Source organism: Barbus barbus (genome assembly GCF_936440315.1).
Source record: "Barbus barbus genome assembly, chromosome: 15".
NCBI lineage: Eukaryota > Metazoa > Chordata > Actinopteri > Cypriniformes > Cyprinidae > Barbus > Barbus barbus.
The window spans coordinates 17,332,618-17,348,805 of record NC_136743.1 but is presented as its reverse complement, the minus strand read 5'-3'; the positions used below and the strand labels follow the sequence as shown (position 1 = coordinate 17,348,805).

The 16,188-nt window shown below is 38.5% G+C and overlaps 1 protein-coding gene across 1 annotated transcript in view; it reads left to right on the top strand.

Annotated features, from left to right (window-relative positions):
- Window positions 1-16,188, top strand: part of LOC306881302 (fibronectin type III domain-containing protein 3B-like) — a 156,676-nt gene that overhangs the window by 65,536 nt on the left and 74,952 nt on the right. Inside the window, 1 exon segment of the mRNA XM_079435320.1 lies at window positions 15,162-15,238. Coding sequence (XP_079291446.1) covers window positions 15,162-15,238 — 77 coding nt within the window.

The window sequence follows — 16,188 nt, the reverse complement described above, 5'->3', positions numbered from 1 at the left end:
CTAGGGTGTTTTCCTCTCTCCAGAACACCCCTGTATGTAGGTCAGCTCCCAAAACAAAGCGCCAGTGATGTGATATAGCTCCGCCACACCGGAGCTTTGCCGTTTCCTCTCAATGTGGTCACCACATGTGCGGTTTTTCTTGAGAAGCAAAGAAGAGGGAGTGAAGGGGCATGAAGCAAGTGCTAAATCCACATGCTTTTCTCAGGCTGTTGTTTTCTTATTGTAACTAGGTTTGTCTGTTCTTTCAGACGCGTCTTTATCTCCACCCTAAAAGAATGACAACAAAAAGAGGTGGGTTTCCAGAGCGCCTGCTCAGGTTTCAACATGACACAGCTCAGCATGTCATAATCTGTGTTGTGATGTGCGTGCGGCGGGGAGAAGCTCTGAGACGCGGTTATTGTGAGAAAGGGCACTGCAGGCATGGAGAGGAGATGGAACTGTAACTCTAGAGATGGATTAGACATCCGATCTGTACATGTTGCCCCACTGAGAGATGGTCACATGGACGTCTTCCGGAAGAAGAAGGTGCACTTGGCATGATGTTGTGAGAGAAATGTCTATCAGTGCTGCTGAAAAGATCATTAGCTAGTCACCAGTAGTGATAGAGCATTATGTCAGCAAATATTTAGTCTTTTTCAGAGTATCACATACTGTTCCCAATTGTCCAATTAGACATTAGGCCTTCAGTCATTCCAATTATTTCCAGATGTACAAGTGATCTGTTCAAATTAAGGTACATATTTTCTTACATATTACATATCGTTAGGTTTTGTAATAATTGTGATGATGATGATGATAATTATTAAGGAGAAATAATATTTACAATGCTCTGAAGACCCTTTGTTTGATTAGTTATTTATATATTGTTCATTTTTTATAATTTAATCATAGCACATTCTGGAAACCTACCTCGTTTTATTTATCTAATCTCGTTTGGTTTTATTTTTGTATTTTTGTTTTTGTTCTTAGTATTTTGTTTTTAGTTTTATTTAATCTCATTTTGTTTTATTTTTTTTTGTGTTCTTAGTAGTTTCTTTTCATTTTTGTTTTTGTTCTTAGCTGTTTTGTTTTTTGTTTTGTGAACAACATGATCATCCTTCAGCGTGTTTGTCCAGCACTCACCAGTATTAACAAGTCTGAAGCAGCATGGAAATTCAAGCTGGTGTACGCTGGTCTTTTCAGCAGGGAGTTGCCACTGAGCGTCGTTTAAGAGACAGATAGTGGATGAGAGATATTAAGACTCCTAGAGATTAATGCTTCTCCCCTCTGAGTGCGTTTTTCCCGGCGGCCAATATAAATCTGTAAATTGCTCTTGATTTGGTTATCTGCCTCAGCTGGGCCGTCCTGCTGCCTCTGCAGTGTTTACAGTTTACAGTGTGTTTCTCCGTGGCCCTGCTGAGGTCCATATATCACCCCCGAACGCTCTCTGGGAGATCTTTCGCTTTTGGTGTGGTGCATGTACCAGGCTGATGGATGGAGGACAAACATGGCCCCGGAGGTCCTGTCGGTTTACGTTGTGTTGGAGTTGTACTGGAAGGGTGAAGGACCACCCATGTGCTGGCCTCTCTCTTTCGGTCCTCCCTGCTCATCTGCACATAGACAGGGATATACACAGACTTCTGCTCAAACATACACTCACTGACATAGGCATCCCCAAGAGATCCTGGGTCTCTGAGCTCAGAACCCTTTAAACACACACATACAACATCTAAACAGCACGGACCCATGAGTGTACACACATGCGATTTACGATTAGTGGGTTTACAGAGCTGTATTGTCAGGGCACCTGCATGTATACACCATTAGCCTTCAGGAAATCTGTCAGAGACAAACAACACATCCGGTTAATGGGGAAAGTTAATAATAAGTGATGCTCTCTTGGCTAGTGCTCGACAGATATGGGTTTTTCAGAGGCTGACGGAAATGCCGTGTGCACTTAGTGTGCACATTCACACTACTGTTCAAAATTTAGTCAGTAAGATTTTTTTTTTTGAAAGAAGTTTCTTAGTGTCACATGATCCTTCTGAAATCAGTCTAATGTTGATTTGCTGCTCAAAAAATTTCTTATTGAAATCGGTTGTTCTACTTAATTTGTTGTTCATTTCTTTGATGAATAGAAAGTTTGTAAGAACAGTAATAGAAATGAAACGTTTTTAGTCAGCGCCGATAGCCTCTTGGGCATTGTGCCGACATACAGTATAGTGCAACGGTGCCTCTGGTGACCCCAGTTCAATTCCAATTCCTGATCCCGTTACCCTCATGCTTTCCTGTCTACACTGCAATGTCCAATCCATTAAAGACATAAAAATGCCAAAGTATAACTTAAAAGTAGAAATGTATTGTAACATTTTATCTCTGTTGTTTTGATCAGTTTAATCCATCCTTGTTAAATAAATATTTATTTAAATATGAATAATAAAATAAAACAATAAATAAATTACTGATAGATTGATCGAATTACTACAATTTATAAGCTAACACCTTTGATTGGGGAACACATATCAGACAAGTTTTCCCTCAATAAACTCTATAAATTATAAATAAACTCAATAAATTATAAATTTTTCCAAAATAAAATAAATAAAACAATAAATAAATTACTGACCCCAAACTTTTGTATTTATTACATTAATGCAATTATTTATGCAACTAATAGCTTTATTCATTAAAAAATGGTTTAAAAAAGGTCAGATATGTTTAATTGATTAAATCACTGTGCAGCACTAGAAAAGTTCTATTTCTATAGTCATAAAACGGTTCAGAATTAAATGTCCAGGACAGAGCTGTTTGAAGCAGCCATTATTTCATGGTTTAACTTCAAATCAATTCATGAAATACATTTAGCTGGATGACCCTTTGATAGAATGGTGGAAAGCAGGTAAACATCAGGCTGAAATGCTTGGCTGCGATTGCCTGCTATTGCGTTTTTCAAGTCCTGTAAACACATGCTTGTCATAAACAGATGTTTCTGTAATACAGGCCAAGTCATTTCATGCATTTCGATTGGTCCAGTTTCCTATCCATGAATTTCCAATCTATTAATTTGGGTATTTACATTCCATTTACACTTGGCCACGTATTAGTAAAAACACAAGAAGCACATTACCTATTTTAAATACACCTTAAATCAATCACTGTTTTGTCCACGTGCTTTACACTTTTTTTCCTTGGAGCATTTTTTAGGATAAAGCATGAGCTCTCTGTGTAAATATAGAGAAAGCCTGAGTAAGTCAGGAGGGGCGTGTGTTCTCAGGGGGGGGATCAATCTCGGTTCAGGGGCTTTCCTTTCCCACAGAGGCCTACTATACAGGGGAACGGTCCCAGGGGAAGGGTAATAGAAAACTGAGCTGGCAGGGAAGAGCCGAGGCTGGGCCTCGCTGAGAGAACAAGTCCTCCTCAGGGCACTCTGCTCTCAAAGGTTTACATGCTCCCAAGGTTTCAGCTTTACGAGGCCCAATACATCTACAGCTGTTTGACCTGCCTGTGAGCAGGGATGGGAGTACATACTTCAGCATGCTCCTTTAATGGGCTGGAGGCAAGTATGGGTCATCTCCTTTACATTAAGGGCAGTGCTTTGTGTTGATGAGGCCATTGTAGAGGACACTGGCTGGTAGTAATGAAATAAGAGGATTCGATGTGTTGAGATGGAATCCTGCCAGCTGTTTGTTTTGAGTTGATTTCTTTTGTATTTTTCTACAGTGTTTTAGCATTGGTAAAATTAACACAAAATTTGCATGAAAATCATGCATAATTGCACAGTTTGTGGTAAATACATGGATTCAGCTTCAATAATAATAATAATAATAATAAATTTATTTTGTATTCATTAAATTCATCTATTTCCAATCTGAAATCCAATTTTAATTAATAAAGGCAAATAATAAGTTGTTAATTTATTGATGATAGCTATATACTGCTGAGGCAGTCAATTTGTTGTTTTTTTAATTTGAGAGAAATTAATGCTTTTACTTAGCAAGGATGCATTAAATTGATCAAAAGATGTTTATAATGTTACCAATGATTTCTATTCCTGTTCACGAGAGAATCCTGGAATTTTTTGTTTTTAACCAATTTTCACAAAAGCATTAACCAGCACAACTGTTTTCAACATTAAGAAGAAGAAATGTGTATTGAGCACCAAATCAGCATATTAGAATGATTCCTAAAAGTTCATGTGATACTGAAGTATTGGCTGTTGAAAATTCAGCTTTGCCATCACAGGAATAACCTACATTTTAAATATATTGCGGTATAAAAGAGTTTTAATAAAAGTTTTAATAATATTTTACACTATTACTGTTTTTCTGTATTTGAGTATTTCTGAGTTTTCCAGCCAAATGGTTTGAGGTATCATTTATTTCTGTGGCACAAATGTTGTTGAAACGCCTAACCTGGAATATGACCAATAATAATGATTCTTGCCTTAGTTACAGTACAGTATTTATGAACAAGGAGGGGAAAAAAAGTAAAAGCAGACATGTAAGAGAGAATAATAAGTGTCCTCATTAGGGTATTAGAGACTTGGCTACCGAGATGGGTGGAGACGTGCAGCATTCAGCTGGAGCTGCCAGAGTTTAAAAGGACAGACGTGTAGGAGCACACCCAGCACACGGCCCATGCTGCACACACTCTGCATGCCTGGGAGCCATGTTTGACAGAGTTTGCAGGAAATATAGCGTTTGCCTGTTTCTGTAGCAAGAGCATGTAGCTCAGCGTTTGCTCCTGCAGGGCATGTGTGCGTTTGAGATGGACTGAGAGAAAAAGAAAATCTGGCAAATGAAGGAATTCATAGGAAGGGGGGCGGGGGCGGGGGGGGGGGGCCTTTAAATCTACGGGTGTGTAGACATGTTTATGTTGGCATGGGTTTCCCTGGGATGCTGTCGGACATCTGTTTTGCTCTAGTAAGGATGTCATTCTGTCAGTTAAAGGGGGATGGTTCACCCAAAAATGAAATAATTCTACTTTACAAATTAAGATATTTTTGATGAAATCCGAGAGCTTTCTGACCCTGCATAGACAGCAACGCAACTAACAAGTTCAAGGCTCAGAAAGGTAGTAAGGACATCGTTAAAATAGTCCATGTGACATCAGTAGTTTGACCTTAATTTTATGAAGCTACGAGAATAATCTTTGTGCGCAAAGAAAACAAAAATATGAACTTCACGAGAGAACCCCCCACACCCCCACTAGTATCCTAATTTTAGTGCAGTCTCTGTTTTTCAGGCCTTTTTTCACCTGATAAAAGTCTCACATGCAGATTGTGTGCAGATCGGATGTCCTAACTTTAACAAGTAGCAAAAAAAGCCCTGGGGTGGTTAAGTGATATCAAACTATGACCTCTAGGTCAAAGGTCAAACTCTTTTGTCTTTGGTGGATTGATATAACGGTTCTATATTTGGGACTGTTTGATGTGTTAAGCGTTTGCAAGTAGAGAAGTGTCTCAAGCAAGCTAAGGCGTGCACCGTCAGATGTGACTGATACCATGCGGTCTGTCTCTCGACCCTGCCCTGCCTATGGCGGTGTGCACGTCTGTCATTCATTAAATGGATGTATGATGGCTGAGCAGATTTCACCTCTGTTTCAACCTCTTTGCTACATCATTTTTCATAATAAAGCCACAAAAATGCATCATTATAAATCATCAGATGTTTTTTGTTCTTGCACTTTCTCCTATGTTTTCACAAAGTAGCTTGGTAGATAAGGCCTTAAATCCAGCTGAATCTGCGAAAGAAACTGGGATATTGTGATACTGAGCTCTGACTGGTTCCAGAAATTTCTTCAGAAAATGTTTGAGTGACACCACCTAATCCCAAATCAAGCTTAGTTTAGTTTAGTTAGGACCAAATACTCATCAATTTGTCTAATAATACACTTGATGAGATTCTAATGAAGCTGGTGATGAATCGAGTTCGAGATCCTGCCAGGAAGAGATGAGCGCAGCTCTTTACTGGATTTCTAAATCATACTCTCTTCATGGGCCCATTTCTCTCCTTAGTCTGACTACAGTTGTATTCATCTAATGTGACAGATGAGCAGCTTTTAAAGCACCATGTGATATGCGAATGGAGTTTTCTAATGATGGTGTAAGTAAAAGTGTGTTAATGTGTGTGTGAGGATATTCCCTACAGACTGCAGCTGTGCTGAAGCGTGTCTTCAACTCTCTTTACAGTCAACCACAGCAGTAAACACGACAATTTGAGTGTGTCTGACACTCTCCATCTGCATTGTGCAACAGCAAATGAATGTCATCAAGCTGTTGATTAAAGCAACGTCATGTAACGCATCCATACTTAGGATTAGTGGACCAAATATAATTCAAGAGCAAACTGTTAAAAAACTTATTAGACGACCTCTAATCATTTTTGAGATACTGTATATTAGTAGTTAAGTCCCTACATGTCATCACAAACATTTAGCAAGCTAAATCTGCTGTAGCTTCTTTGCTAGCAACTTTCTGAAAAAACAAGCTAACGTAGCTTAGCAGTCTTTTCAAGTAAAAGCAGATTTACCGAAATTACATGTTTTTGACTAAGTTTGACTAGTAAGAGTTTGAAGAAACAGTTTTTTGTTCAAATTGGAAACTCTGAGCTGTATCTAAGTTGTAGCTCAAAACAAAACGGCATAATTTTTAGCAGTTAAAGGTTAAGTACCTCAACACTTATTTCTGTTTGAACAAAGAAAGGTGCATTAATAGTACTGTATTCTGCTGCCATCAACAGCAAAGCCGCACATGGATCCATTTTGGTGTTATGAAAGGATGAATCATTTCAGAGTTCAAGGGCGTGAGCAGGTAAGGTACAATCTGCGAGTTGACATCTGATAATTGCGATAATCCTGACATGATGCGAACACGGCATTAAACTCTGACATTCATGTGTCTGTCAGACTAAACATGTCTCAGCAAAACCCCAGACCAAAGCTGAATAATAAATTCTTCCTCGCTCTGTTAGCACATGTTGCAGATTGATGTCAGAAAGTGTTTTTCATTGACAGTACTGTCAGATTTAGAACAGTATATTGACTATGTATGGGAATTCACTGAAAATGTTTGTTATTGTTGGTTCCTTTCACAGACGTCTCACATGTTTTTTGACAACCTGTCAATGACTGTCGGCCAATTGTAGTTGGCATGTTAAATTCTTATCCAATCACAACAAACTCCATCAGACTGCGCAAACTGTATTTGTGGTTATTGGCATGGATCAACCTGATCTTCCACATTAAGATTAGGTCATTTGGAATTAGGAATTCAAATGCCAAGATTAAAATATCAAGGTTTTTGGGCAATGTTCTTAAGGTTTTAGCCGTCTCATCATCATAAAGCCCTTTGAATCTTCTGAATAATAGACCTATTGGTCTGACTAACTGGCTATAAATATAGCGCTGATGACTCACTGAAAGACTGAATATGCCACTGACCGATTAACTGACTGACTAACTCAATATAATACTGAATGACTGACTGAATTTAGCAGTGACCCATTGACTGATTGATTGAAATATTGCCGCCTGAGGGGATACATTTCTGACTAATTTGGGCCTGCTGAGTGACATAGTAGCATAATTCAGGCCCCAAATTCCTCTTTGCGGGATGGATGGTTAAGGATAGGCTGTGCTCCTGCGTGGATTTCTACAGCCTCTTGTCTAGGCTGAATGTCTGTGGCAGGAATTTCAGTGCTTTGTATGCCAAATCAAATATGGTTTTATAGATTCTACCTCCAACAGGGGCTCAATAAAAATTACATCGATGTCCTCAGGGCTGCTGTAAAAGTAAACAAATATCCACCAAATCTCTTTATTGTTGGAAAATTTATGCATTTGCTCAATAAATAACAAATGTTAAAGTATTTTATTGGCCGGGTGAAGGTTTAGGATGGAAAATATTCGGTCTCCAGATAATAAGGAAGAAAGTTGACAGGATTCCCATTCTCTAGAGCTGCCTCTCTCTCTTTTACTCTAATTATAGTCTGGTTTGACTAAATTCATTTGAAATATTGCAAAACATAGAGACAAGGTTGATCTGTTCCATGTTGCTATAAAACAAGCATATGTATGTTTTAATATTTATAATCAAAGGCTAGATTTCAGTGGAATGACTTAAGCATCTTAATTGATGCTTTTTACATATGATCCATTTCAGGGTTTAATGTAGGAAAAACGCAAACATTGTGCAATACAACTTCAATTTTAAACTATAATGCAGGTTTCCTTGTCTTATTCATATACTTATAGATACACTACTGTTCAGATAGTTAGGGTCAGGAAATTTAGAAAGAAATTAGTACCGTGGTCATTTTTCTAATGTTGCCTTTTGTTTTTTGAAGCTTGACAGCCACTCGGCGTTAAAAACTGTTGTTGTATAACACAGGCTATGTGGCGATTCTTCATAAATGTCTACTGTTTCACAAAGGAAATAGCATAAATTTGAGTAAATAATCCAAACTTTTATTTTTTATTTTTATTTTTTATTTTTTGCTGAACTATCCCTTTAAATTGAGTATTTGACTATTTTGTTAATGAGTCAAAATCACGGTAATGCTTTATTTTAAGGTGTCCTTGATACACGTTACATGCAATTACTATTATAATAACAATTATGCATAATTACATGAACATAAACCTAGCCCAAACCTTAATCTTAAATACCTATATAGTAAGTACATGTAGTTAGTTAATATTACTCAGTCCATAAAGGTATAATTACACTGTAACAAGGACATCTTAAAAAAAAAAAAGTGTAATCAAAATCATATAGCTGATTGTTGTATGCTGTACGGAGCATGAACTAGGGGCTGTATATTGATAAAGGCCTATCGTCTGAGCATGCAGCTCGCAACGAGACCAGGCGCTTCCATGGAGGTCAGGCTGAGGGACTCATTGGGTTCTTGTTGTGCCGTGAGGGTTTGTGCGTGTGTCCGTTGGCTGCAGAGAACTAAGTGGAGAGAACTAGAGAGACTGTCCAAACACACATCTGTTTGCCAACTGGGAGCATATTACTGTCTCTGTGCTGGGAGCCTCAGTGGCTGGCCCCTGAATGGAGCCTCTTGTGCAGAGAGAGAGGAGAACTGGCCACTGAGATCGGAAAGGCAACAGCGCTTAGTGCCGCTGCCCTCTCCAGTACCCTGGAAGCGCTACAAGAAGACATTGTTAGCCTGTTTGAAAACTTAGAAACCTGTTATCATTGCTATAGCCTTCCAGTGCAGCTCATATTCATGTAGATTTGTCAGAGTGCCTGTTGGGTTATGGTTATCTGTTTTAAAATGAGGATACGGTGCTGTTCCCATCTCTAGCAGGCCTGATAAAGTGGATGGTGTGATTTATTGGCTTACGTTTAAAGACATTCCTTTCCAGATTAACCTACCTGACATCCTTGAATTTCTAATCAGATTTTAAATTGCTTGCTTTCCATGTACCCATATACCTGCCTCATACAGACTGTAACATACCACTATCCCATCCTGGTGTTTTTTTCTAAACTCTCAAAATACTGCATGTTATTTTCTACACAGTCTCCAGGTTATTACCTGAAGACTATTTGCTGCTGGCCCAGTGTAGGTCTGTCTGTCTGTTGTTGTTCATTCTATTCATTCTATCGCTCTGTTGTTCGTTGTAGCTGTTGTTTGTTTTCTACCCATCTATTTATAGTTTGTTCATTCTGCGTAATATTCATTAGTTCTGTCTGTCGGTGACGATCTATCGATCTATCGTTCGTTCATTAGTTCTATCAATCTATCGTTCATTCATTAGTTCTATCTATCGATCTATCATTCATTCATTTGCTCTCATCTCTTTTTGTAATGGATTCTATCATATGAAACCAGGTGATCACAGTTATTTTATAGTTTTTCGATAAATATGATCTGTTTGTGGCATAACACTGAGAATTTATTCGAATTGAATTAGACTTTAATATATGAATTGGAATTCCCAGTTAAGAGATTGGTTAGAGCAGCTTCGCCACATTGTTGTGAGGCCTAGATTAAGCACAGAAAGCCCTATACTTTCCTAGGCCTGTTTGACAGACCCTTATGCCCTCTTGAAGATCCCACATGAAAACCTAATGTGACGTCCTTCATTCATCCATCTGCTCAAGCGAGCAGAGCTCAAACATCACTGGAGTGTACTTCGGCATAGAGCATACTTCAAAAGCTCTGAATGCTTTAGATATGGGAATATATAAATGGAGATTATGGTTCAGTTCTTTGGCATGCTTCTGGACATTCAGGTTGGAGAGGAGATGAGTTTGGTTGCATTGCTGTAGAGTGGCTAAAAGAAAGCCGCCAGTGTGGGCTCAGCGTAGACTTCACATGAGTGCTCTCTGTGTATGTACAGTACGCCACCAGGGAGAGCAGGGCTGAAAAGGCGTCCTCTGTGTGCTCGGCATGCACACAAGCTCACACTCCACCAGGCCTGACCGTGGCTCCAGGCAGCTCTCGGCCTCAAACTGAACGCTTCATTAAAGCATACCGACTCCCCTCGGCCCACATGTGTTCCCCGTGCTCCGCTGTGGAAGAAAGAAGGGATGAATAATATATTTCACATTAAAGGGCAGAGGCCTTCCTTTCCTTCTGCATAGTCATCTGCTGGACACTCATGGACTCTACAGATTATACATACTTCCTCTTTCCAATATGAACTACTTATACACCAGTACAAAGAAAATAAAAAGTTCTGGGAGTACCATGGTACAGTGGAGTCATGTCATGAGTATTACACAATATAATACATGCACTGTTGTCAAGTATCTTCCTTCATGTGAAATTCAAATTCTGTTTTTAGTTATTTTATTAATTTTTATTGTACTTTATAGTAATAGCGTAGTACTTTATTAGCATATTCATGTACTTCAAAGAATAGCATGGTGTTTTTTTTGTTAGTATAGCTGTGTGGTGATGCATTTTCTGTGGCGATACCACAGCACATACAGTTCTCATGTCAAATGGCCACTGTCTCTCATCTTTTGACAATTTTGCCAATACCGCTTTAGGTAAGGTTTATAGCCAAGCCTGGAGAAATGAACCTCCTTAGCATTTTTGGATATTATTTTCCACCACTAGTTGCCTAATTTTCCTTTGCCATGGCTTACAAGTTATTACATCTTTCACAGACATCATTAATTTATTGGTTCAAGATGTTCAAGATCCCCGCACATGGTTGGATTGAGCACAACATTTGTCTCCTTTACGTCAGCAGGAATAATCTGAATAAGCCACAGTTCTTCCTGTCTGTCTGTTGTTTCTCTGAGTTAATTGTTTCACATATTATGATGATCCTAGTACATTTGTGTCTGCTGTGTTTGTGTAAATACTCAGATGTGGGTGGATGTACACAGACCAGACCTTGATTTATTGTACTAGTTAAGTAAAGATGGCTACATACACAACTTGCATCTACAGCAAACCCACCCACATGCACACTTTCATATACTTGCACACATACTGAGAACCGGCAAACATCCACTCATTCGACTTTGCTCTGACTGATAGGCCGTTTGTGTTTATCATCATAGACTAATTTGTTCTACAAGGATTTGTTCTGCTAGCAAGGTCACAGTCTAGGGCAGGGGTGGGCAATTCATTTTCCCAAAGGGCCACATGAGAAATTTGGGCGGTTGCAGAGGGCCAGACCAATACACTTAACTAAGTTCTGCCCAATATAGTTTATATATCTCTATAAATGGAACATTACAATCATACAATGAAAATGTGGAGCACACAATTATACCAGTAGCTAATGAACATTCACAAAAACAGTTTTGAAAATTTGCTTTTTTTGTGCAAAAACTACCATCACAATTTTGAACAAAAAATCAAGTATTTCAAAGATTTATGGACGTGACATTCGCAGTCAAAACCTGAAACACACATTCTCATAGATGTATTCATTACCAACAGCTACACTGGACCATCTCTTTATATTTTTCTAAACCGCTGAAAATGTGGAGTGCAGACATCAGTAAAGTATCAGTCTATAAACGATGAGGAAAATGGCATAGGTTACACATGCGTTACGGACGTGACAAAAAAAGGCCTGAGTTTTTGGGATGGACATCTCTCCGTTACGGACGTGACAGTTCTGAAAGCGGAATTTATCCAACAATGAAAAGGCGTAGCTAAAATGCTTTAAAAACTTTAACAGACCTCTAGCTGGTATTTAATAGGGCTGCCCCCAACAACTTAACTAGTCGTTCATTTAAGTCATTATTAACTAATCGCATGTTTATATTAAAGCTAATGATCCAATGAGCTTCAATTCCGCGCTCAAGCACACGTATTAAGGTTGCCACCAAGCACAGGCAAAAGTCGCCTAATGATTATGAATGTGTTGGAAAAAAAGAGATTTTAATTATCTCCAGAGTGGCCTACTTGATGTGCCTTTAGAGAGAAATGTAACCTTCATACAGATTGCAATAATCAGGAAATATTTTTTTTGAATTGGTTCATTTAAAAGTAGACATTTTAAACTTTCTATAGATATAGCTTATTTCACATGTCTGTGAGGCAGCCGTATGCTGAGTTTCGGTTCTTTTTTCTGAAGCGCTCCAGCTTCAGAGATGCCAGAGAGCTCGTCCTACTTTTATTATTTTACAAAAGCAACGTTTTGTTGTTTTTGAGTTTACAGAAATCAAATCAGTTTCGAACTGATTTTAGTTGTTTCGTTATCAGGAAACAAAGCTGTTGCATTGAAAATAAAAGCAGTGCGGTTGTATTGCATAATTACACCTAGGCATATATGCAATTTGACTTATTTAATGATTCACGTATTACCTCATGCGGGCCTGTCAAGGATAGCCAGAGGGCCGGATGTGGCCCGGGGGCCGTACAATGCCCAGGTCTGGTCTTGGGCCACGCACACTGTTGTGCATCACTCTTACACACACACACACACACACACACACACACACACTTCCAGTAAGGATGACTCCTCTGTTCTCACCAGTTAACCAAAAAGGGCCCTTTGAAGTCAGTTGGAGTCTAGCTGTTACTGGAAAACAGCTTCTGAAAAAACCTTTTTACCCTCTTGATATGATGTTGCCCTGTTAATTTTTGTTAATTATATTCTCAATTTTTTACCTCAACTTTTGCCTCGCCAAGTATTCTTAAAATCACCTTACGTTTTGAAACGGTAGCTTTCTAAACTTCAAAATACTCATGATTTTATACTAAAATAAAGCTCTAGCGATTTAAAATTGTACTTGGCTGCAAGTGACTAGCGCTAAGTGGCTAGCTACAGTAAGGCTACTGTTTTTGTGCTGAAAAATCTGCTGAAACTGGTTGCTTTAATTTTAAGTTGGCTCAACTTTTTTTTTTTTTTTTTTTTTTTTTTTTTTTTTTTTTTTTTTTTTTACAGTGTGGCTTCAACAAAGCAAAAAGTATGTAACTGATTAACAACCAGGTAACTCACAGTAGGTCTGTCTAAAGGATATAAGGTGTTTTTAATAATCAATTAATATGGTTAGCTGCAAGTTAAAATCAGTGCATAGCTAGCCACATTAAAACTGTTTAAGTAATATCTTTTTTATATAGCCTATATACCTGTCTGAAGATGATTTTTTTTTTTTTAATCACAACAGTATAACTAGAATTAGAACATCCGAACAAACTGATCCAACAAGGCTCACAGTAAATGTTCGCAATTCACACGTGTAATGTCATCTAAGAACGATTCATCCATCTTTTCACTCTTATTCTAGCACCTCTTAAATGAAATGTTCCAGTCAAGCGGTTCTGGAATGTTCCTTCAGGATATGACGTAATAGTGACTAGCCATGTTAAATGTTGTTGTGAACAGGCTTTGGCAGCTAATGAAGAATGAACTGTAGAATTCATTACAGCCCATCCTGTGATTTATGCTGGCCAAAGCATTGCAGAGCTGACTGCTGCTGTCTCAGGAGGGGACTATGTCTTTACCAGGTTTAGTCAGACCTCCACTACTGTGAGCAGAGAGAGACCGCAATGGAAAAGTCAACAGCACAATTTGGATTTGAATATATTTGTTCCAGTGAATCTAAAAATGGCTGATGGGGGATTCGGATCTGGTTTACTTTAGACTAACTAGTGGATGATTTTATCTTAGATCAAGCTGCTAACTCTGTGCAGTGTATTTGGAAACATCTTAATTTTAGTAATTCCATTATGATTTCAAAAGTTACACTTCCTCTCTTATACATCCCTTTCTTCACTATCAAGCCTAACAGCTTCAGGGTGTAAACAAAACAACCTGGTGAATGTTTCTGAAATATAAAATGATGCTGCTTTCTAACAATTGAACCAATGAAAATGAGGTGAATGTTTATTTAGAGTAAAGTCTCACAGTGGGCCTTGAGTTTGCAAGTTTTCAGACAGGTACGTGACTTGTCATGTGCGGTGATCTCATCAGTCACAGAGTCAAAGTGAGCGAGGGATCTGGAGAATGGACGTACAGTAAATCAGTCCTGATGAGAGGCACTCAGAGCGACAGGAGACTTTCCATGCTGCTTGAGTTCTTTCCAGTCTTGCATAACGGTCTGTCTGGACTGCTCTAGTTCCATTACCCACAGCCCTCTGTGTTGTGCCAAGTGGGGCGGCCTTTATTGGCCGGTTTGCTTTGTTTGTTTGTTTGTTTGTATGTTTTATCCATTTCAGGTTATTATCCAGCATTTAGGCCGCTTGCCAATGAGGATGGAATGATATCTATTTATAATCATTTTCACCAATGCATGGTTGGGTGTGCTTATCAGCAGGCCCAGACAGAATCTGCAGATATTTGCATTTAAACATAGAAGAATGCGTTAAATGTAATTTAAGAATGGTGCAGTCTTAATGCATAATCTCGTCAGCCAAACTGGACACACAAGGGGCAGAACTATTGAATACATTAGTTCTGTGGAAACTTATGCAAGTTTCTGAAGAAGCCTGGGCCTGCTTCTCAGATTCCAAACTTATAAATATTTTTCCTTTGGATGAATCCGAATCAGTGTAACAGACAGAAACAATAGTAATTCACAAATGAATCGTGACTGCCATGTTAACTCATCACTAAAAGGGTGCATTCCTTGATTCTGGTCTCTTGTTTTGCCAGTTTGTTCTTAACTGATTAATGCATGTATGTTTATCATACATTATAACATACTGAGGTGAATATGAATATTTGACTCTTTGTTTCTTCTCCTGTATGCACAGGGCCTGCGGAGGTTCCAATGATGTCACCCAATGGATCCATCCCACCCATCCATGTGCCTCCCGGCTACATCTCACAGGTGAGTGCAAAATGTCAATGTCATAATTTCAGGATAGTCTTAAGTGAAGTGACATACGGCCAAGTATGGTGACCCATATTCGGAATTCGTGCTCTGCATTTAACCCATCCATAGTGCACACACACAGCAGTGAACACACACACACCGTGAACACACACCCGGAGCAGTGGGCAGCCATTTATGCTGCGGCGCCCGGGGAGCAGTTGGGGGTTCGGTGCCTTGCTCAAGGGCACCTCAGTCGTGGTATTGAGGGTGGAGAGAGCTGGACATTCACTCCCCCACCTACAATCCCTGCCGGCCCGAGACTCGAACCCACAACCTTTGGATTACGAGTCCGACTCTCTAACCATTAGGCCACGACTTCCCCTATTTCCATTAATAAGTATTATGTATAAATTCAGCTTGAATTGGACTTGAGAAAGGAAAAAAATATAATTATTTTTATTCAATTTAATTTCTTTTTAGTGAAAATAATAATAGACTCACAAGGAATGTCACATGTCCAAAAACATAATTTAGAATATTTCTTTTCTACTTCATTTAAATGACACAACACATTTTATATAAATATATATATATATATATATATATATATGTATATGTATATGTATATGTATGTGTATGTGTGTGTGTGTGTATATATGTGTGTGTGTGTGTGTATATATATATATATATGTATATGTATATATATATGTGTGTGTATATATATGTGTATATATATATATATATATATGTGTATGTATGTATGTGTTGTCACGATACTGGAATTTCTAACTTCGATACGATACCTTGAAAAATATTGATATTTGATACCATTTTCGATACCATGGAGAAAAAAACTGCCACAATATTAAGGGGGTAATTTTTTTAATTTAAAGATAAATGTAACAAGTCGAGAACATGCGGTATATTTTACACGAACAACAAAATGTCTTGAGGTACTGCATTTG